The sequence below is a fragment of the Euprymna scolopes genome, chromosome 2 (assembly GCF_053919585.1).
Source record: "Euprymna scolopes isolate OS-2025 chromosome 2, ASM5391958v1, whole genome shotgun sequence".
Taxonomy (NCBI): domain Eukaryota; kingdom Metazoa; phylum Mollusca; class Cephalopoda; order Sepiida; family Sepiolidae; genus Euprymna; species Euprymna scolopes.
Genome location: NC_136483.1, coordinates 121430254 through 121453918, shown reverse-complemented (window position 1 = coordinate 121453918; position 23665 = coordinate 121430254). Strand labels below are relative to the sequence as shown.

Sequence of the window (23665 nt, the reverse complement as noted above, 5' to 3'; positions counted from 1 at the left end):
CGCCTGAGATTGTATGACATAGGTGAAGTATAGGTCGCATTTGAAAAATTTTGAAGAGTTATGTGCAGTATAGATCCAATTTGAAAAATTTAGTGGCTTGTGCAGTATAGGTCCAATGTGAAAACTTTGAAGGTGCTTGTGCATTATAGGTCCGATTTGAAAAATTTAGAAGGTGCTTCTGCAGTATATATATTATAATATGCAAGTGACCTCCCTTGGATGTAGCTTCATTATCAGATTCCATTAGATTAATATACAATCATTGTTATAATATGCAAGTGACCTCCCTTGGATGAAGCGTCATTGTCGAATTCCATTATATTAATATACAATCATTGTTACAATATGCAAGTGACCTCCATTGAGTGTAGCTTCATTGTCGAATTCCATTAGATTAATATACAATCATTGTTATAATATGCAAGTGACCTCCCTTGTATGTAGCTTCATTGTCGAATACCATTAGATTAATATACAATCATTTTTATTATATGCAAGTGACCTCCCTTGGATGTAGCTTTGTTGTTGAATACCATTAGATTAATATACAATCATTGTTATAATATTCAACTTACCTTCTTTGGATGTAGCATCATTGTCGAATACCATTAGATTAATACAAAATCATTGGGGTAATATGCAAGTGACCTCCATAGGGTTTAGCTCCATTGTCGAATTCCATTAGATTAATATACAATCATTGTTATAATATACGAGTGACCTTCCTTGTGTGTAGCTTCATTTTCGAATTACATTAGATTAATATACATTGTCATAATATGTAAGTGACCTCCCTTGGATGTAGCTTCATTGTCAAATACTATTAGATTAATATAAAATAATTGTTATGATATGTAAGTTACCTCCCTTGGATGTAGCTATATTGTCAAATTCTATTAGAATAATATACAATCAATATAATATGCAAGTAACTACCCTTTGGTGTAGCTTCATTGTCGAATTCCATTAGATTATTATACAATCATTGTTATAATATGCGAGTGAACTCCCTTAGGTGTAGCCTTATTGTCGAATTCCATTAAATTAATATACAATCATTGTCATAATATGTAAGTGACCTCCCTTTGATGTAGCTTCATTGTTGAATACCATTAGAATAATATACAATCATTGTCATAATATGTAAGTGATCTCCCTTGGATGTAGCTTTGTTGTGAAATACCATTAGATTAATACACAATCATTCTCATAATATGTAAGTGACCTCCCTTGGATGTAGCTTCATTGTCAAATACCATTAGATTAATATAAAATAATTGTTATGATATGTAACTTACCTCCCTTGGATGTAGTTTCATTGTCAAATTCTATTAGAATAATAGAATCATTTTAATATGCCAGTGACCTCCCTTGGGTGTAGATTCATTGTCGAATTCCATTAGATTAATATACAATCATCGTTACAATATGCAAGTGATCTCCCTTGGATGTATAGTCAGTGTCGCATTTCATTAGAATAATATACAATCATTGCCATAATATATAAGTGACCTCCCTTGGATGTAGCATCTTTGTCGAATAACATTGGAATAATATAAAATCATTGGTGTAATATGCAAGTGACCTCCATAGAGTGTAGCTCCATTCTAGAATTCCATTATATTTATATACAATTATTGTCATAATATGCAAGTGACCTCCCTTAGATGTAGCTTCATTCTCGAATACCATTAGATTAATATAGATTCATAGTCATAATATGTAAGTGACCTCCCTTGGATGTAGCTTCATTCTCGAATGCCATTACATTTATATACAATCTTTGTTATAATTTGCAGGTGACCTCCTTTGGATGTAGCTTCATTGTCAGATTCCATTAGAATAATATACAATCATTGTTCTAATATGCCAGTGACCTCCCTTGCATGTAGCTTTATTGTCGAATACCATTAGATTGATATACGATCATTGTTATAATATGCAAGTGACCTCCCTTTGATGTAACTTCATTCACAACTACCATTAGATTACGCAAGTGGCCTCCCTTGGATTTAGTTTCATTTTCGAATACCATTAGATTAATATATAATCATTGTTATAATATGCAAGTGACCTCCCTTGGATGTAGCCTCATTATCGAATACCATTAGATTAATATGCAATCAATGTAATATTTTGCCAGTGAACGCTCTTGGATATGGCTTCATAGCTGGATATTTGTACTAGCATAATACCCAGCATTGCCGGGGATTGTATAAGAAAGGATGATATATGTACTAGCAAAATACCCGACGTTGCCTGGAATTGGATGTAATAGATGGGATGTTTCCTATGAGAATACGTGAGATCGGATCAGATAGGTGGATATTTGTGCTAACAGAATACCCCATATAGGAAGATGTTGCGATTACGTCGTAAAATCATGAAAAATTGTCCAAATTAGTAACATATCCAAGAATTATGAAAAATGATGAAATGCGAGTTATTTGTTGGTGTGTTTATAATGAAATAACACGTCAGACAATGTCACAAAGTAATTATTTTAGCAAAAGGAAAGGATATTATGTGGATTAAATTATAAAAAACGATTGTCGAAATTAGTAACATATCCAAGAATTATGAAAAGTGATTAAATGTAAATTATTGGATTGGTGTGTTTATAATGAAATGAACAGCCCATATATAGTCTTAAAGTTAATATTTTAGTAAGAGGGGGTCGATTATGTGGGTTATATCATTAAAAATGATTGTAGAAATTAGTAACATATCCAAGAAAAGTGAAAAAGGATGAAATGTGATTTATGTGATTGGTGTGTTTGTAATGAAATTACCAGCACAGACAATGTCTCAAATGTATTAATTTAGTAAGACGAATGGGATTATGTGGGTTAACTCATGAAACATGATTGTCGAAATAAGTAACATATCACAGAATTATGAAAAATGATGATATGTTAGTTATTTGATGTGTATTTTTGTAATGAAATAGACACCCTAGACAATGTCGCATGATTGTTATTTTAGTAAGAGAGGGGCGATTATGTGTGTTAAATCATGGAAAATGATTGTCGAAATTAGTAACATATCCAAGAATTATGAAAAATGATAAAATGTGAGTTATTTGATTGGTGTGTTTATCATGAAATAACCAGAGACAATGTCTCAAAGTTATTATTTTAGCAAGAGGAGAGGGGATTATGTGGGTTAAATCATGAAAAACGATTGTCGAAATTAGTAACATATCCAAGAATTATGAAAAGTTATTACATGTAAGTTATTTGATTGGTGTGTTTATAATGAAATAAACAGACCAGATATTGTCTCAAAGTTAGTATTTTAGTAAGAGGGGGTCGATTATGTGGGTTAAATCATAAACAATGATTGCCGAAATTAGTAACATATCCAAGAATTATGAAAAATGATTAAATGTGAGTTATTTGATTGGTGTGTTAGACAGGCTAGAAGATGTATCAAAGTTCTTATTTTTTGTAAGAGGAAAGGGATCGTGTCGGTTAAAGAGGGGAGCGATTATTTGGGTTACTTCATTAAAAATAATTGTCGAAATTAGTAACATATCCAAGAATTATGAAAAATGAAATTTTAGTTATTTGATTGGTGTGTTTATAATGAAATAAACAGCTCAGTCAATGTAGCAAATTTATGATTTTAGTAAGAATTGGGCGATTAGATGTGTGCACTCATTAAATTTGATTGTCGAAATTCATAACATATCCAAGAATTATAAAAAATGATGAAATGTGAGGTATTTTATTGATGTGTTTGTAATGAAATAAACAGCCCAGAAATGTCTCAAAGGTATTATTTTAGTAAGAGGAGAGGGATTATGTGATTGAACTCAGAAAAAATGACTTTTGAAATTAGCAACATATCCAAAAATAATGAAAAATGGTGAAATGTGAGTTATTTGATTGGTGTATTCGTAATGAAGTAGACAGACCAGACAATGTATGGAAGTTATTATTTTAGTAAGAGGTCGCGATTATTTTGGTTACTTCATTAAAAATAAGTGTCGAAATTAGTAACATATCCAAGAATTATGAAAAATGATATAATGTGACTTCTTTGGTGGGTTTTTAATGAAATAACTAGCCATACCATGTCTAAAAGTTATTTTAGTGATAGAAGGCGGCGATAATGTGGATTTACTCATGAAAAGTGATAGTCGAAATTAGTAACATACCATAGCCTATGTATCAAAGTTTTTATTTTAGTAAGATTGGCAGCGATAATGTAAGTTAAATCATGTGACATGGTTATTGAAATTAGTAACATATCCAAAAATTATAAAAAATGATGAAATGTGAGTTATTCGGATGATGTGTTTGTAATGAAAACCAGCCAAGACAATGTCTCAAAGTTATTATTTTAGACAGGTGAGCGATAATGTGGGTTAAATTGTTGAAATTTGTAACAATCCAAGAATTATGGGATTTAACAAGATACGTCCACATATATACTTACAGATTACCCGGAGTCACCCTGGATTCAATGAGATACATGCAAATGTATGCAAGCAGAATACACGGTCATCTGGGATTTAATGAGATAGATGCAAATATATACTAGCAGAATACTTGGCGTTGCCTTGGATTGAACTAGATTGATTGAAATATATACTAACAGAATACCTTGCGTCACCCAGGATTTAATGAGATTGATTGAGATATATACTAGCAAAACACCCAGCGTTGCCCGGAATTGAATGAAATAGGCGAGAATATATATTAGTAAAATACCTGGTATTGCTTGAGATTTGATGAGATAAATGTGTTGTATATTACCCGTCCTTTCATATATATGCTATAAATGAACTACCCTAGGTAAGATACAATTATTTCATATGTGTAATACCCGTCTTATGTAGGTAAAATATTCTTTTGTTCGAAATAACAAATGATACATAAACATACAAAATTCCTCTCTCATAAGAATAACAAATATATTACAAAACCAAATTCAATTTTCTCATTGTTTATACTATCCCGAGCAACGCCGGGTAGCCCCGCTAGTCTATATATATAAAAGCGAAAATGTATGTATGTATGTATGTATGTGTATATGTTTGTATGTCTGATAAAAACTTTCGACAGACACGACGAAAATTCACAAACTCGGTATCATATTGAAGCCCCCATCCTTTGCTCAAAAAATATCAAAAAATTGGTCAAAAACGTTAATTTTTTCATCTGGAAGTCAACAATTTTCGACAGGGGGTTAAACAAAAACAGTCCTCTCATGACGACAACCGGTTCTACGCATGCGCCAGATGACGTCATGACCTGATTTACTTTAAATAGTGGAAGAACTGACTAAATTTCATGTACGTCGCGTTAGCTTAGTTGATTAGTGCGTTGGTTCATTAACTAAACGTTTTGGGTTCGAATCATGGTGTGCGATGTCTTTCTTTTTTTTTTTTTCGATTTTTTAAATTTAAATATTGAACCAGTGTTATTTAAGCCATTTTTCACGTAACGTTCGTTTTTCTGTTGTTTTTTTTTTACTTCGCTTATCCACCCCCGACCACAAACCCAAAAATACCTGGGTACCCACTGATTTTTTAAATTTTAATATCGAAACAGACTTATTTAAGCCATTTTTCACGTGTTCGTTTTTCTGTTTTCATCATTCGTTTGCATTACGTTATTTTTTTTTGTGTTTTGATTACCCCCCCGCTTAAGTTTTAACGTTGTTTTCTTTTTTTACTTCGTTTATAACAAACAAACCTGGTCATTGACATCGTCGTCATTGTAACGCTCCATGACTTCCGTGCGCGCACCTGTCAATTTGGTTCTTACTTAAATAAATTCAAACATCTTTCAGCAACTCATTCTGGCTGGCCGATTTTATTTTCAAACTTCGCCTCAGGGCTTTGGGTTCGATCCTACCCCCCCCCCCCCCCGTTTCTTTTTTATTTAACAGCACACACACCTCCAAACACCCAGGCAACGCTGGGTATTCCCACTAGTATTATATAAATAGATAATAATTATTTTATGCTCCTGTCCAGGCAAACCATGAGTATCTCATAACAAAAATGTAGAAAAAAAGATGATTTACTCTAAATAAAATATGTTGGCTTTAAAAGCCATTATTTACCATTTTTATTCATAAACTAGCAGTCCTAACTCTGTGTTACCCAGGAGTTGCATTGTTGTAACAAAATATTATTCAAAAGTGTATCAGGCCTATTTGCTTCAAACAACTTTGAAAATTCAATTTATTTAAAATAAAAAATATAGATTGAATTTTTTATTTTTGGTTTGAATCTGTGGCTCATTTCAACATGTTTACAAAATCTTATATAAAAGGAAAAATAGAGGATCAATATTTTGGCCTTTAGAAAAGGTGATAACTGTAAAATATAAATGTAATGTTAAATAATCATCACTCCTAATCTCATCTGTAGTACTGATCCACAACTTTCAGACCAAATAGCATTTTTAAGGACACTATCATAATTATCATTATTATATTCGGCTTAATGCTCTTTCTACATATCGGCATGTGTTGGTGGCTTCTAGATCTTTATTTATCCCTTCTTTCTCTCTTTACCACTTCTATTACATTGCGGTATCAAAAAATGTATGTGTTGGATCGCAGGGTATCAAAAGTATTTATATTACATAGCTGGTGGTGGTGATGGGGGGTGGGTATGGGAGAGGTTTCATATCTTTATTTATCCGGAGATCATCTGTTTTCAACTTCTGAGTGTTGTGATGATGTAATACGTATGAACACAATAGACGTCACCAATAAGACATACTGGAACTTTTAAATGGTTCTGAGGGACCACACAAGAACTATTTATATTTTATATATATATAAAAATTTATTCCAGATTGTCTCAGTGTTCCCCAGGAGTCTGCGAATGTGTTTCTACATACTTATTTTTGTCTCGCCTCGCTGCCGAGGCTTCGGAGCTCATATGAATGCACATCTGCATGGTTTGCCGACAACTCCTAGAATCTGTAACTCTCATTTTTGATCTGTCAGTTCCAGTACATCATCCGCAAAAGGACACGCTTCATTGAATTCTGGTGATGTATGATATCCAATGACACGTCTATGGTCATGTACGCCAACTTCTTAAGGTCAATCTACCATATATTTTGTTTATATTTAGCTAAGCTAATTTTCTAAACATTTTAACTAAAACTTATTTTTACATTCCAGTGACCAATTTTATTTCTCCAAACAATAATTCTTAATATCAACTATTTTTAGCAACTGTCTGTTGTCCGTTCTATTATCCAGCACTTCTTTGCATGTTTTTATTTGTCTCTGTAACTATTCTATATTTATTCTCTCCAAAATTTGTTCATTCGTGACAAAACTAACAAAATCTCCCATTTTCCACACATCTTCCTTTTGAGTTGATCAAATCTAAGTTTGTCTTTAAGACTCGCATTATACATTGTATCATTCTCATATCATTTCTTGCCATACAACATGTTCGCAATCCTCACCAGCCAGATTTCAGCTACATACATCATTACGCTGTGTACATATGCCCGTTAGACCTTTCTTTGATCAACAAGTTAGTAACAACAGAAATTCCCAAAACTTACTGCATACAATTATATCTCTTGTAATCATGCCAGCACCTGCTCCACCCTGTGTTCTAATGGGGTCACCAACGTAACAAAACTTCTGAGCACTTATGTCTAACTATACTTTGTCTGCATCTGAGTTTTCATTCAGTATTAGAGTAGAAAATCTTTCATCATCTAGTGACCTCTACAGTGAAGGGGTGAGATTTTGCTAGTAAAGTAATTTGGGAGTATTTATGTTGAGGGGGTACATGTGCAAAAACGCATCACATAAAACACAAGAATGCAACACTTGCATTTGCTTTCTTTCTGTTAATTTATAGCTCCACTGTCTTATGGATATGATTGAGAAAGGCAAAAACTGAGGGAGTAAACGCTGACAAGAATATGGTTTGGAGTCCCAATAGGCAAATGGTGAGGCACTGCAACACTTTTCCGGCAAATGACACATGAGTGAACAGTTTGTCCATGATCTGCTGAAATATTGCAGGGGCTGTTTTTACCTAAAAAAGGTATACAAGCTGTGTTGGCTCCAACCGTATTGGCTTGCCTTTCTGTTGGACATTGTCTAATATGCTAACTGCAGACCTAGGTCTCATTATCACCCACTTAAGCCTGTATCTGGAAAGGTAACTCCAGCTTGGACTATATATCCACAGCAGACGCTGCAGTGCATAAATGCAGAAACCCATTATCTCACAAGACAGAAAGTTGCCATCATCATCATCACTATCTTGAATGTCATAGAAACAATCAGAATGATGTGTATTCAAAAAGTATCATGAAAAAGAGTGAGGGGTTTTAAAATAAAGATATTACACACTTTTTTTTAGATGCTTCTATATTTTATCCATACAGCCGAGCAATATGTATATATTTTTTTTACCACAATAATTAAAAACCTGTAAAGAACTTAAAACAAAAGCATAATATAAAAATGTCTAAGAATGTGTCCTTTGTGTTTTTTCTATTTTATATTTTTTTAATTTCAGGAATTTGTATCCATTGTTTCTAAAAATGTCCACATGATGGAAGAACACGTGAATAAAGCAGAAACGAAAATGGGATCATTAAGTGGAATTAAAAAGATGATTACATCACTTGTAAGTCCGGTTAGTAAATTTATTGCTTCTCTACACTAGGTGACCCGACCTGGCATTATCTGGAATTATTTATAATTTAATTTTTGTTTCACATTGGCTGTGAAAATTGAATTACCAAAGTTATTAAATGTAAATCTTTCAGATGTATTATGAAATGGTGAAAGTTAAATTGCATAATTACCTTTTGAATTTGTTCTTTTCAGCTTCTAATTTTATAATTAACTAGCTGACCTGCATTTCAGTATTTTAGATTAGTTTCCAGGTAGAATCCAAATGTGTCTGCAAATGTGTAGCTGCACTAACTACACTAATATAATTTTTATGAAACAAAAAAATAAAAAATGAATATTTTTCCATCGAATTTAATAGTACTTTCTACATTATGCAGAATGGTCCTAAGATCAGACAGCTGAGCAACACATAGTTGAGAGTGTTTGCTGCAGATGCACTCTGTTGAGCTTGCAATATTATTAATGTATAAATGGCAATGATGTACAAGGAATAAATTTGATAAGTTTTCGATATTTTTTTCTTTTTCAAAAACATTTGAAATATTTAATACTTGTAAAGTTCTTATGTATTATTGGTGGGTTTGAGAGCTGGACACCATAGATGATGAGAAAGCACTGGAATATTGGAAGACAATGACCTGTATCATGATGGTTCACAGCAGATTAAAGCATTCAAAAATTTAAGTGCTCCTTCAATAGTTTGAAAACTGTGAGATGTGAGTTGACAAATTGCAACAGATGTGGAAGCAATGGCTAGCAGGAAGTAACATAGCAGGCATTCTGAGTAGCTGACAAAAAAATGTGGCAAACTCCAAACAAGGCAAGGCAGACATTGGTGATAGAAATTGCCATTAGAGTGACAACTATGAGAAAAGCACTGAATGAGGACTTTCACTACTTCTCACATAAGTCATAAGGGCTAACTACTCACCACTATGACCCAAGAGAATCACCTTATGAAAGTGAACAAATTTCTCAAAAAGATCAAACAGTTGATCCAGAGATACTCTGATAAGAACTTCTGCTAGGACTATTTTATTTTTTTAATTTATTTTTTTTATTACATTTTTACCCCAAACAAGGCACAGTCCCACTTTGTTGTAGGGGGCTACTGTCAGGGATATAAGTTGCAGGGGTACTATGTAGGGAGTTGAGCAACAAGATGTCTGTTCACATTACACTTGAACTTCTGCATGTCAGTACAGTTGGGGAAGTGGGTAAGCAGAAACTCAGAAGGGAATTCCAAAGTCTAACAGTTCTGGGGGAAGAAACTATTAGAGTAAAATGCTTTCTTACATCTAGGGATCTCGACTGTGTAGAGGTGGGAGACTTTGCTACTTGTCGGGGGTATTTACGCTATGGGGGTACAAGGGCTTGTAGTTTGTCGGAACATCCACCATAAATATTCCTGTAGAAAAGGTAGAGAAATGCAAAATTTTGTTGATGAAACAGAGGTGGAAGCTTAGATGACAGTTCAGAACCTATTAGGCTGGTGACTTTCTTTTATACTCTAGTAGCAGATGCATCAACCCAAATGTGAAAACAATACTCCATACATGGGCAAATCGTGGCCTTGTAGAGGTACAGGACTCTTTCAGGCATAAGTAATTTTTTAGCACGGTAGAGAAAGCCTACCTTTTTCGCAGCAGCTTTGGCAATGCTCTCAATGTATCTGTTCCAACTCATGTTCCCTGTGAGCATTACGCTGAGGAGTTTGAATGAAGTACTTTCAGGTAACGTATCTTTAGCCATAGCTATTAGTGGTTGAGAAGTTTTCTTGTAATTATTAAAGGAAACAAGCTTAGTCTTGGCAGCATTAAAACATCCATTTTTTGACTCCATTCTGCTACAAACTGGAGGTCTTCCTCTAGTGTTTCTGCCATTGCCTTGGATATGTGTTCATTCGTTTTCCCCTCGTGCCTGTTATAGAGTGTGATATCATCAGCAAATATACCCTTCTCAGCGACTATTTTATCAGAGATCATTTATGAATATCAGGAATAATAAATGTCCAAGAATCGACCCTCTAAGGTATATCCACATTAATATCATATTGTTTATCAAGGACAACCTGGATTCTTCTCTTAAGAAGGATTTAATTATGTTAAGTTTTCATCCAGTAATATCGTAGGTTCTGATTTTTATGAGAAGACCATCGTGCCAAAAGTCTTAGATATATCTAGGGTTACTGCCCTCCCCTCCTTTGCTTTATCCATTGCATGGTATATACGCTCAGTGATTACAGTTAGGACATTTGCAGTAGAATGGGCTTGCCTGAATCCATATTGATGGTCAGACAGAAGTTTAGCAACTGTAAGGTGGTAGACTAGAGCTTGATTAATTATGGACTCAAATATTTTGTCGAAAAGAGGGAGGAGGCTAATGTGGCGATAATTTAATGGGTTAGTTATTTCAGCAGAATTCTTGAAAACTGGTATCACAGAAGCAGTTTGCCAGCATTCAGAAAAGCATGATTCATTAAGGCATTTGTTGAAGACTTTGGAGAGAACTGGAGCAACCTCAGTGGAGCATTTCTTTAATAGTAGAGCCGGGATGAGATCAGGTTCACATACTTTTGAGGTGTCTAGGTTTTTTACGATTATCATGAATTTGAGAAGGGGTGATTTTCAGATCATCTATTGTGGTTTCTATCCACAAAAGAAAATCAGAGAGGGAGTGGTTTGCTGGGTCCAAAGTAATAGTTTGAGGCAAACTGATGGGCAAGCATGTTGTCTTTCTCGGTTGCCGTGCAAACAACCTTGTGATCATTGGATAGTGGGAGAATTGTTGATCGCTAATTATTTACTACACTGTTGTAGATTTTACAGAAATCATGAGTTCCTAATTTCTGCGCGATAGAACTTTCATATAGGAACAAGTTACACAATGCACAGAACAACAGGTGGCTAGCTTACAGTTCGTATAAAATCTCATGTTTCCTCAAATTGTGATGATCTTTGCGTATGTTTCCGGGAAAGGTCATACCATACTGCCTCATATTTGTAAAAAGAGACTCTAAATTTAGATGGTTATACAGAGGTACTGTCTACTGCTATGCTAGTAGAGAAAAGGGTAATATTTTTGCCAACAGACCTTAAAATCACACATGTGGAAAAACCAAGAATTAACTGAGAACTCAATACTTATAAACCAGTATCTAAAATACAGATCAGTTTTGAGAAGTAGGCATTTATAGTAAATTAGTTATATATTGTGTATATTTAGGCAGCATTGTTTCGTTTAGACAGACATTGTTAAAAACAACAGAGAGCTTCTGTTTAGTAATAGCTTTTTTTTATTTTTTATCAATTTTCCGTATATGCATCAAAGGTATAGATATATAGTCCAAGCATCTTTGAAGTGTCCATGGTTTTATTTTTCGTGTAGGCATCTATGCATTGTCAGAATAGTTTGTGTTAGGCTGTGTGAGGAATTGTGGGAAGTTTTTATATAGTATAAATATAGTTTTATATAGTAGTAGTTATATAGTATAAATATAGTTTTATATAGTAATTGGGGCGTTAGTGAAGGTCATTGGGATTGCTAGCTTGAGCAAAGGAATATTTTACCTACCCTAGGACGGGTATTACACAACATATGTATGGAATAATTGTACCTTCATTGGACAGAAAATTTTACAGCACATATGTGGAAAAAAAATTCCTTACCTAGGGCGGGTTATGTACAACACATATTTAAAATTATTCAAATAAGTTTATGTTGTGCTAACTTTTCTGTATGTCACAGGTAAGAGTGTGTTTTTTTTACATCAGAGTGCAATAGTGAAGAAGCACCGGATTTTTTATATAAATGTTATACTACTCGAATATATTACATGATTTTCGATTTTGATAACTTATGTACGTCACAGATAAAAATTTCTTTGTTTTTCATATGGGTACTTCACTGTATAAGTACCTTATTTCCTGGGTAGGATACTGTAGAAGTACCATTTTTTTCTAATTTAAAAATGAAAGAACTCGATACTTTTAAGTAATTTTCTGTTGTGCTAAATTTTCTGTGCGTATAGAGTAAGAATTTGTTATTTCATCTATTGCTATAGTGAAGAAGCACCTTATTTCTCATTTAAAAGTCATGCTATTCGATTATATAATATGATTTTCGGTTTTAATGACTTTTATGCATGTCATAGGTAGGATTCGATTTGTTTTTCATATGAGTACTATACTACACAAGTACCTTATTTCTTGGGTAGGATAATGTACAAGTACCTTATTTTAATATATAGATGAAACTACTCAATGATTTTACATAATTTTCTGTTGTGCAAACTTTTCCGTATTTCAGAGGTGAGAGTTTGTTTTTATAATAGAGTGCTATATTAAAGAAGCACCTTATTTCTTATATAAATGTCATACTACTCGAATATATTATATAATGTTCAGTTTGGATTAGTTTTATGTACGCCATTGGTAAGATTTCCTTTGTTTTTCATATGGGTACTATACTGTACAAGTACCTTATTTCTTGGGTATCTTTTTTCTAATGTAAAAATGAAAAAACTCGATATGTTTATGTAATTTTCTGTTGTGTTACATTTTCTGTACGCTAGGGGTAAGAATTTGTTTTGTTATCTGGGTGCTATAGTGAAGAAGCACCTTATTTCTCATATGTAAGTCATACTACTCGTTATTAAATGTGATTTTTGGTTTTAATAACTTTCATGTATGTCACAGGTAAGATTTTCTTTGTTTTTTCATGAGTATTATACTCTATACTACACAAGTACCTTATTACTTTGATAGAATTTCTTGTACACATAAATACATTAAAAACTAATGTATGTGATTCTTGGAATATGACTATACAAACATATACATTAAATTTCTAATGATCGTTTAATTAGTATAGGAGTGAATCCAATACATACAAATATATAAGTATATACGTATGCTAATCATTCATAATGATCGGTTAATTAGATTAGGAGTGAATCCAATACATAGAAATATATAAGCATATACACACAATTATAATTAATAATGATCGGTTAATTAGTTTAAGAGTGAATCCAATACATAAAAATATATAAACATATACACATAATTAAAATTCATAATGATCGGTTCATTAGTTTAAGAGTGATTCCAATACATAAAAATATATAAACATATACATATAATTAAAATTTATAATGCTCGGTTAATTAGATTAGGAGTGAATCCAATACATAAAAATATATAAACATATACACATAATTAAAATTCATAATGATTAATTAGTTTAGGGGTGGATCCAAGACATATAAATATATAAACATATACACATAATTAATATTCTTACTGATCAGTTAACTAGTTTAGGAGTAGATCTAATACAAATGCTATTACTTGATCTATTTACATGATTTTTGGAATGTAACAAATAAGCTGATATATCATACGAGGGGCGTGCAATAAGTAATGCCCCTGACCCACTTCCCATAGCAGTAGAGCAACGAAACTTAGCACAGTTATTAGTCTTTCTCTACATAGGAACCACCTAGAGTTATGCATTTCTCCCATCGTTTGATGCAGCTCTGGAGACCATTTTTGTAGAATACCCCAGGTTGGGCCTCCAACCACGATGTGACTTCAGAAATCAAGGCTGCATCACCTGGGAAACGCTTTCCTTTCAAAAACAACTTCATGGCTGGGAAGAGGTGAAAGTCAGAGGGTGCAAGGTCAGGAGAGTAGGGAGAATGGGGGAGGATTTCATAACCACACGCCTGTGCTTCTGATCTGGCAACATGCGAGTTGTGGACCGGAGCGTTGTCCTGCAGGAGGAGGATACCTTTACTGATCTTGCCCCGCCTCTTGATTTTGATAGCTTCCCTTAATTTCCTCAAAAGTGAAGCATAATAGGCTCATGTAATTGTGGTACCCTTTGCCAGGAAATCTGTCATCACTACTCCGTCTTGGTCCCAGAAGACTGTGAGCATGACCTTGCCAGCAGAGGGCTGCACCCTTGCCTTCTTTGGAGGTGGTGAGTCCAAGTGCTTCCACTGCATTGACTTGGCTTTGGTCTCTAGATCATAGTGATGGACCCAGGTTTCATCCTGTGTAATCAGTCTTTTGAAAAACTTTGACTCTTCTTCTTGGCACATCTCCAAATTCATCCTCGAGCACTCTACGCGTTCTCGCTTCGGGAATGGTGTGAGCAACCTGGGAATCCATCTGGCAGACACCTTATGCATATGCAAATGGTCATGAATGATAGTTTCCACAGACCCTGTACTAATCTTGACATTTTGGGCTATTTGGCGAATAGTAATGCGCCGATCTTCCATCTCCATTTCACACCTGACTCAGTTCAAATACCTGTAAAACAGAAACCACAATTAGTTCAGAGCTGTAATTTGCCACATAACCCGTAGAGATATAAATCATTGCACATGCAAACTTTCAGTTAGATCAGACAACTGAAAGTGGGTCAAGGGCAGTACTTATTGCACACCCCTCGTATATATTTTGAATATGACATTTTTGTTACGTAAATCAAAAAAATTCCTCTGTATTTTTTTAATAAAAGCTTCTTGTGTATTTATTACATAACACTTAAAAATCAAGAATATCGGAATGAAAAAAAAAAAAAAGGAACTGATGGAGATCGAAACCGCAACACTTGTGCTAGTAATTGGTCACGTTACCTGTTGCACCAAAGGGACAACAGCTTCAATAGTATTGTGAAATATCTTAATACATATATTTCTCTTTTACTTGCTGTACGCATGCGCAGAATGACGTCATTGTGCTACGCTCATCAAGGTGTTATTGCTTTCAAGTTTTAACCCGTTTTTGAAGCCCTTAGCAGTTTTTATCGATTAAATGCCCCTAATAAAATTTTGCACCAAAAATGCAATCTTTTGAGCTCTTGCACGTTTTCCAACGATCATCCGTCTAGAAGGAGATACAATTTGAAAAACGGAGACAGACACACACACACAAACATAGTGAGTTTTATATATTAGATTAAGGTTTAATAAATTCATACTCAGGTACTTGAATTAAAAGATATAATTAGTAATACACACGGACGAAAAAAACGCTTTGGATAATCACAGATTTCAAGGTAGTTCTACTAAAATAGCCATATTTTTCAAACCAAAGCACTTCAAGACTTCAAAATACTACTGTTTTGTTCGGAAATGAATATACTTTCAAATGAATTAATAAATATGAATGTACATTATATATTCTAAGAGTTTTAAGCAAATAAAGGGATAAAAATGTGAACGTCATAAAATGGCGTTTTCGGTAAGGTTTTGTGATGACCCTCCCTGTTTTCTAAAGGTCCGTACCATGATTGTATGAAGAATTTCGCAATGAAATTTAGGAAACAATCAGAAGAGGTGTTAATCTTAATACCATCAAGTGTCCAAAATATTTTTGACCATTTCTTTTTTTGTCGTGTTAAAAATAAGACTTTAATATGACGAGTATCGAACATTTTGAAAAAAAATTTCATCGGACACCCACTAGTAAGTAAATCATTCTTTTTACTATCTTTATCAATTAAAAGTATTATTCTATGTTTAGGACCGCGGTAATTGATAATAATTTAAAAGGACCTACCTGAAAAAAAATGTTTCTATTTCTCGAGTTTGGTCAAATTAATTTAGTATTAGTAGCAGCAGCTGTAGTATTAGTCATAGCGCAGTATAAACAACACACGTTCTTTAATTTTTATTCATAAAAGAATTAAGAAAAACATGAAAATATGAATATAAATGTTTTGATATGTTTAATTAGAGCTATTTTGTTATCAGAATAACATTAGTTTAGAACTATTCGGTTTTCAGAATGTATAATAACAACAATCCCAACCAATTCGGCATTATGAATCCATTATAATTTCTCACATTTCTGGTCAAATTTAAAAACACAAAATAAACTTTTGTAGATATATAGCTTGCATGCACTTTTATTCATTGCATTAGTTTTGAACAGCGAATTAAAACAATGTTTTACTGCGAACAGCCACAAATTTTTTTCAAAATCAAAAGATGTATGAAAATCTTGTTTGTATTACTATACACATAAATTTGAAAAAGTTGTCAAAAAACAAATATATAACGAATATATGTTATCAAAGGCAAGATAAGTTACTTTTCTACCTAACTGGATATGTTTTTAGTGTTTATATTTAATGTAACATGTTTATTCAGCTCGAAAAACAGTGTTTACCGATGTATTTGAAAATTTAAAATGGCGGCCGACTCTCTCTTTGAGGCGATAAGTTTGGGAAAATGAGTTATAAATAAAAAAAAACTAGACAAAATACTGTTAGAAACTCGCTCAATATATGTTACCGTGACATAGGCGGATATATATTTGGCGGGTTTTTAACAGTATTTTGACTAGTTTTTTTATTTTTAACTCATTTTCCCAAACTTACCGTGTGAAAGAGATAGTCGGCCGCCATTTTTAACTTTCCAATACATCGGTAAGCACTGTACGTTTTTTGAGCTGAATAAACATGTTACTTTAAATAAAAACACTAAAAACATATCCAGTTAGGTAGAAAAGTAACTTATCTTGCCTTTGATAACATTTATTTGTTATGTATTTACTTTTTGATAATTTTTTCGAATCTATGTGTATAGTAATTTTTTTTTTTTTATTACATTTTCACCCCAAATAAGGCACATTGCCACTTTGGTGTAGGGGGCTACTATCAGGGGTAACATCTACTGGGGTACTATGTAGGGATTTGGGCAGCAAGGTGTCTGTTCACGTTACACTTGAACTTCTGCACGTCAGTACAGTTGGGGAAGCAGGGACCCGGAGTGGAATTCCAAAGTCTAGCGGTTCTGGGGAAGAAACTACTGGAATAGAAAGATCTTTTACATCTAGGGATCTCTATTGTGTGGAGGTGAGATTTAGCTTCCTGTTGGGTTTGTCAAGGATATTTACGTCGTGGGGGCACAAGTGCTTGCAGTTCGTCAGAGCATTCTCCATTAAAATATTTGTAGAACAGCCAGAGGGATGTAACATTTCGTCGATGGGACAGAGGCTGGCTTAGATGCCAGTTCAGGGCCTATCAGATTGGCGACTCTCTTTTGAACCTTGTCTAGGAGCGAGAGACTAGTAGCAGATGCACCAGCCCAAATATGACAGCAATACTCCATACATGGGCGAATGGTGGCCTTATAGAGGTACAGGATACTTTCGGGTGTTAGTAATTTTCTAGCACGGTAGAGAGAGCCTACCTTCTTTGCAGCGGCCCTGGCAATGCTTTCAATGTAATCGTTCCAACTCATGTTTCCTGTGAACGTTAGGCCAAGGAGTTTGAAACATGTACTCTCAGATAAAGTGTCGTTGGCCATTGCTACTTATTAAATGAAAGGTATTTTTACAACCTGCTCCAGCGTAGTATAAATGGCCTATGGAATAAACACCTTCAACCTCGAAAATAGAAATCAACAAATTTATGGAATTTTCTTCGGAATCTCGTAACGCAGTTTCTTATTAAATTAAAACTAAATATAACATTTGCTGACTTATTTACCTGTCGAACACACATACACACACACACACACATATAACTTTCTGTAAGATATTTATTTGAAATTAAATTTTTGGGAAACTAACCGCCCCCCCCCCCTCTAATATTGTTTTTGTTGTTTTTGTTTCTGTCAAGTCTTCAGTATGTTCACACATAATTTTCCTTAGCCCTACAATTAATTCAAAGTCCAAATGGCAACCCTCCCAAAATTCTCATTGCATAGAAACCCTCTTGAAATCACACATAATTGTCTTAAAAAAAATAAAATAAAAAGCATACAGGATTTATCTCCCATGAAAAAAAGCAGTTAACTGCCCTAAAACGCTAGAATGACTTGTAATGGGGAATTATTTTACATTAAATTCTAAAATAATTTGTTTATCTTTCATTAAAGTTTTTCATGGCATTTCATACATAATTGCCTAAAAAGGTAGAATCACATTTTGGAGGGGTGGTCAGAAGGGGTTGGGTGGGATTAAACAGACGGTGTTAATCTACAGTAATACGAAAGAAATATTGCAATATATTCATTTTTAAATGGTCCTATGTTTAGATTTAAGTTTTTTGTACATAAAGCACATTACAATTCAACTTTGAGTTCTCCAACTTCTTTTCTGTTTATGGATATATGACATTTTTAAGGAATTGCAGCATATTTATGCACATTTACTGCAGATTATTTGGAAACCATGAAATTTTGGAGATTTTCAGTTACATATTCTGATTCCTTGTAAAAAAATACACTTATTTGGTAAATTTCATTGCTTAGTCTTGTGTTTTAACAAAGATATGACAGTTTTACTGAAAAAGTAGTGTAAAAAATGTGACGAAATGCATATGGTCTTAAAGGCAGCATGTGTTCCGCAGATTCAACTGACATAAGTCCAGCTCAAATAAACAGAAGTTTATAGAAGCTAGAAATAATTGTAAGAGAGTGATAGAGACAGCTAAGGCAGATTACTCTGAAACCACCAGAAAACGCATCGAAGCACAAAAATTAGGAACCCGGGATTTTTGGAAAATCTACAACAGCGTAGTAAATTATGGACGATCAACTATTCCCCCACTATCAAACAATCATGAGGTTGCTTGCACGGCAACTGACAAGGCTAATCTGCTTGCCAGTCGGTTTGCCTCAAACTCCATACTGAACCCGGTACACCACTCCCTCCCTGATTTTCCTCTACGAACAGACGCCACACTAGACGATTTGAAAATCACCCCTTCTCAGGTACATGCTATTATAAAAAACCTAGACACCTCAAAAGCATGTGGACCAGATCTCATCCCGGCTGTGCTATTAAAAAAATGCTCTGCCGAGGTTGCTCCAGTTCTCTCCAAACTTTACAATAAATGCCTTAACGAATCTTGTTTTCCCGACTGCTGGAAAACCGCTTCTGTCGTACCAGTCTACAAGAATTATGGTGAAAGAACTGACCCACTAAATTATCGCCCATTAGCCTCCTCCCGCTTTTCGCCAAAATATTTGAGTTCTTAGTTATTCAAGCCCTAGTCCAGCACCTAACAGCTGCTAAACTCCTGACTGACAAACAATATGGATTCAGGCAAGCCCGTTCAACAGCAGATATCTTAACTGTAGTTTCTGAACGTATATACATTCATTGTAGAGGAGGGTAGAGGCTTGATATATCTAAGGCTTTTGACAGAGTATGGCACGATGGTCTTCTAAGGAAAATTAGATCATATAGAATCACTGGAAGAATTCATAATGTAATTAAATCCTTAAGTAAGAGAAAAATCCAAGTTGTCCTCAACGGTCGTACATCTAAACAATATGACATAAATGCGGGAGTACCTCAGGGGTCTATCCTGATATTCATAAATGACCTCCCTGATAAAATTGTTTTGGAGATGGGTATATTTGCCGATGACACCACTCTTTATAACAGATATGAGGGGAAAACAAATGAACACATATCTAAGGAAATGGCAGAAACACTAGAGGATGACCTCCAATCTGTAGTGGAATGGGGACAAAAATGTATGGTCACATTCAATGCTGCTAAAACTAAGCTTGTTTCCTTAACTAACTACAAGAAACCTTCTCTACCACCGATAGCAATGGCCAAGAACACATTGCCTGAAAGTACTTCTTTTAAACTCCTCGGCCTAACGTTTACAGGGAATATGAACTGGAATAGATACATTGAGAGCATTGCCAAGGCTGCTGCAAGGAAGGTTGGCTCCCTCTACCGTGCTAGAAAACTACTTACGCCTGACAGTATCCTGTACCTCTATAAGGCCACCATTCGCCCATGTATGGAGTATTGTTGTCGCATCTGGGCTGGTGCATCTGCTGCTTGTCTCTCGCTCCTGGACAGGGTTCAAAAGGGAGTCGCCAACCTGATAGGTCCTGAACTGTCATCTAGGCTTCAGCCTCTGTCCCATCGACGAGATGTTGCATCCCTCTGCTTGTTCTACAAATACTTTAATGGTGAATGCTCTGACGAACTGCAAACACTTGTACCTCCCCGACGTAACTACCCCCGACAAACCCGACAAGCTACTAAGTCTCATCCCTTTACAGTAGAGATCCCTAGGTGTAAGAAAGCCTTTTACTCCAATAGTTTCTTCCTCAGAACTGCAGGTCTTTGGAACTCCCTTCCGGGAATCTGCTTTCCCAACTATACTGATATGCAGAAGTTCAAGTGTAATGTGAACAAACATCTTTCTACTCATCTCCCTTCATAATGCTCCTGCTAATCAAGTCCCTGATAGTAGCCCCCTGCTTCAAAGTGGCACTGTGCCTTGTTTGGGGTGAAAATTGAATAAAAAAAAAAAAAGAGGGGAAAGTATCCAAACATGCGAGGCACAAAAATAGTCATAACTTCCTTAATTTTAATCAGATTTTTTAAAATTTAAAAAGATTCTTTCTTAGCTCATCAAGCTCTTTCTATATATACCAATATTGAAATATTTTAAGCTATTTCAATTTTTTCATGTGTATTGCTAATATAATCATTGTTTACTAAACTTATTAATTATATACTCAAATAAATAAATAAATAGTGTTCAAAACTTCTATTTTAATAAATTATAAAACTATAATCTTACCAAACAAAATTCTGTAAAATTAATATACAGCACTTACATGCACTGAAAAACCATATGATTACACAAGTAAGCAAAGTGACATCACATTCCGCTTTTTTCAGAAACTACTGAGTCAATCTGGCTGAAATTTATATACACCTTTCTTATGATAGAATGCAGTGAACTATGTTTGCTGCACATATTTATTATTTATTAATAAATAAGCACAAATGTAATCGTATTCAATCATCAGTTGGGCATAAAGTACATGTCAGTGGGCTATAACTTTTTAATGGGCTAAAAAAGTTTATAAACTTTTGTTAAAAAATTCATGTATGCTTCTAGAATATTAATTTCAAGGTTATGAAGATTTTTTGAAGCATGAAAAATATTTTTTGTATTTAATGTTTCAATACTTTTTGGGAATAAGAATGGAAGACCACTTGAAATATAAAAAATAAAGGTACTTGTACAGTTTAATCAAGACATTAAAAAATCAAAATATCGAAAAAAGTTTAAATTGTACATATCCATTATGGAATGACGTTTTCCGAAAAAAAATTTCACTTATTTTCATCAAGTATTTTTTTTTTTTTTTTTTTTTTTTTTACATCGAAAAAACAATTTATGATACTGAACAAAAGATTTGATTTTTAGGAATAAAAGTATTAAAGATGGGGAGGAAGTGTCGGCACTTTTAACGTTATCTCTCCCTGGCGTGTTAAAAAAATTCAAAGATGGCTACTATCTGCGTGCTGACATAAAAACGTGTTTTCCACTGTAAAAAAAAAACAAAAAAACTACTCGATCAAATTAAGTGAAATTTTTTTTTTTTCGGAGATCTTCAGTTCAAAACGGATATGTGCAATATAACTTTTTTTCTCGATATTTTCATTTTTTAATGTCTTGATTAAACTGGACACGTACCAAAATAAAATATTAAATACAAAAAACATGCTTAAAAACTCTCATAATTTTGAAATTACTATATAGATAAGCTACTTACTAAAAACATTAATCAAACTTAAAAAAAGTTTTTGTCCTCCTTAGAAGTTTCAAATTACTCATCCACCAATAAAATGAATTTGAAAACATAACTTGGTTCACAAAAAACGTTTACACCCTAATAAATAAAAAAAAAATGAATTTCTTTCTTTCTTTTTTTTTACATTTGCACTCTTTATTGCATATTTTCTTATGTTCTTGACAATTTATTCATCATTTTTTTAAAGAATTAATTTGTCTCATTTCTTCTCTCCTTGACAGAAACATAGCGCAGCTCGGTCTAGAGCAAATCCAAGGGCGGATAACTTCCAACCACCAGAGATTTTTGACACATCAGAATATTTTCCAAAGCAGATGCAGCAGTCGACTTAAATGGCAATTGTCATCTTGATATCTAATAAATTCATTCATTTTGCATATTTCTTTTTTAAATTTTTAATTCAAGATTTTCTAATTTTGTAATAATAAAAGATTTTTCTTTACACCATATAAACCATATAAAAAATAAAACTTCATATGATTTTTTAAAAACAGTAGACAATTTCTGGTGTTGCTCAAACTTCAGTAGTCATAAATTCTTAGAATTTTGATAAAATATTTTCAGAATGTTTGTAATTTTAATTGTATTATTTTGCAACATTACAGGTGTTGAACATCTTAAAAACGACTCTGTATTAGACTACAACAACACATGGCCTATCATTTGATGTTTGTGCATTTTTTTATCCTTATTTTCAGTGTTTTATGCAAATAAACTTTAAATATAGTGAACTAGCAGCTGCGCCGCATCGGCACACACAACGCCGAGTCAAACACAAAATTATACACTCAACATCGTCTTAGCATCAGCGCTTACCCTGTGAACTCGGAGTATGAGAAATTCACATATACACAAAACAAAATCACTGAAAAAACAAAAATACCCTAACTAAGGGTAAAGATAATGAGTAAACGTTGGATAAAATGATGATTAAAATTATTACGAACTTGCCAGGATTCGAACCTGGAATCTTCTAATCTGTAGTCAGACGTGTTATCCATTGTGCCACAAGTCCTGTCCGTATGCTGAAAGATATTACCGTTACTGTATACAAACAGTGCTAAATTCCATTAACATGGACAGATAACTTTTTCGACAAAAATGAAACGGCCCAAAAACCCTTATTTCGGGCTTTTTGTGTGAGTCGACATTGTTTGTTATGAACCATATATAGATAAGGACAATCTAGAGACTCACACCTTTCAAGGAAAAAAGAATTTTTCAATTCGGTGCATCCATTCAAAAGTTTTATTGGTATATATATATATATATATATATATATATATATATATATATATATATATATACACACACATAAATAAATAAGCATTTAGAATTTTATTAATAGTATAGATTATGTGCACAAACAACATATATTTATATACAGGGTGACCCAAAAAAAACAAAAGCTAA

At 33.7% G+C, this 23665-nt stretch overlaps 1 protein-coding gene across 2 annotated transcripts in view; it reads left to right on the top strand.

Annotated features, from left to right (window-relative positions):
• The window catches only part of LOC145295765 (biogenesis of lysosome-related organelles complex 1 subunit 4-like), a 46637-nt gene extending 24006 nt beyond the window's left edge, over window positions 1-22631 (top strand). The window contains exons 4-5 of one of the 2 annotated variants that reach the window (XM_080141495.1): window positions 8525-8635; window positions 22474-22631. In XM_080141495.1, coding sequence (XP_079997621.1) covers window positions 8525-8635; window positions 22474-22584 — 222 coding nt within the window. In that variant the 3' untranslated portion in view covers window positions 22585-22631. Of the gene's footprint in view, window positions 1-8524; window positions 8645-22473 lie in introns of both variants that reach the window. The other variant, XM_080141494.1, reaches the window with a different exon arrangement.
• Window positions 22632-23665: the final 1034 nt, after the last annotated feature.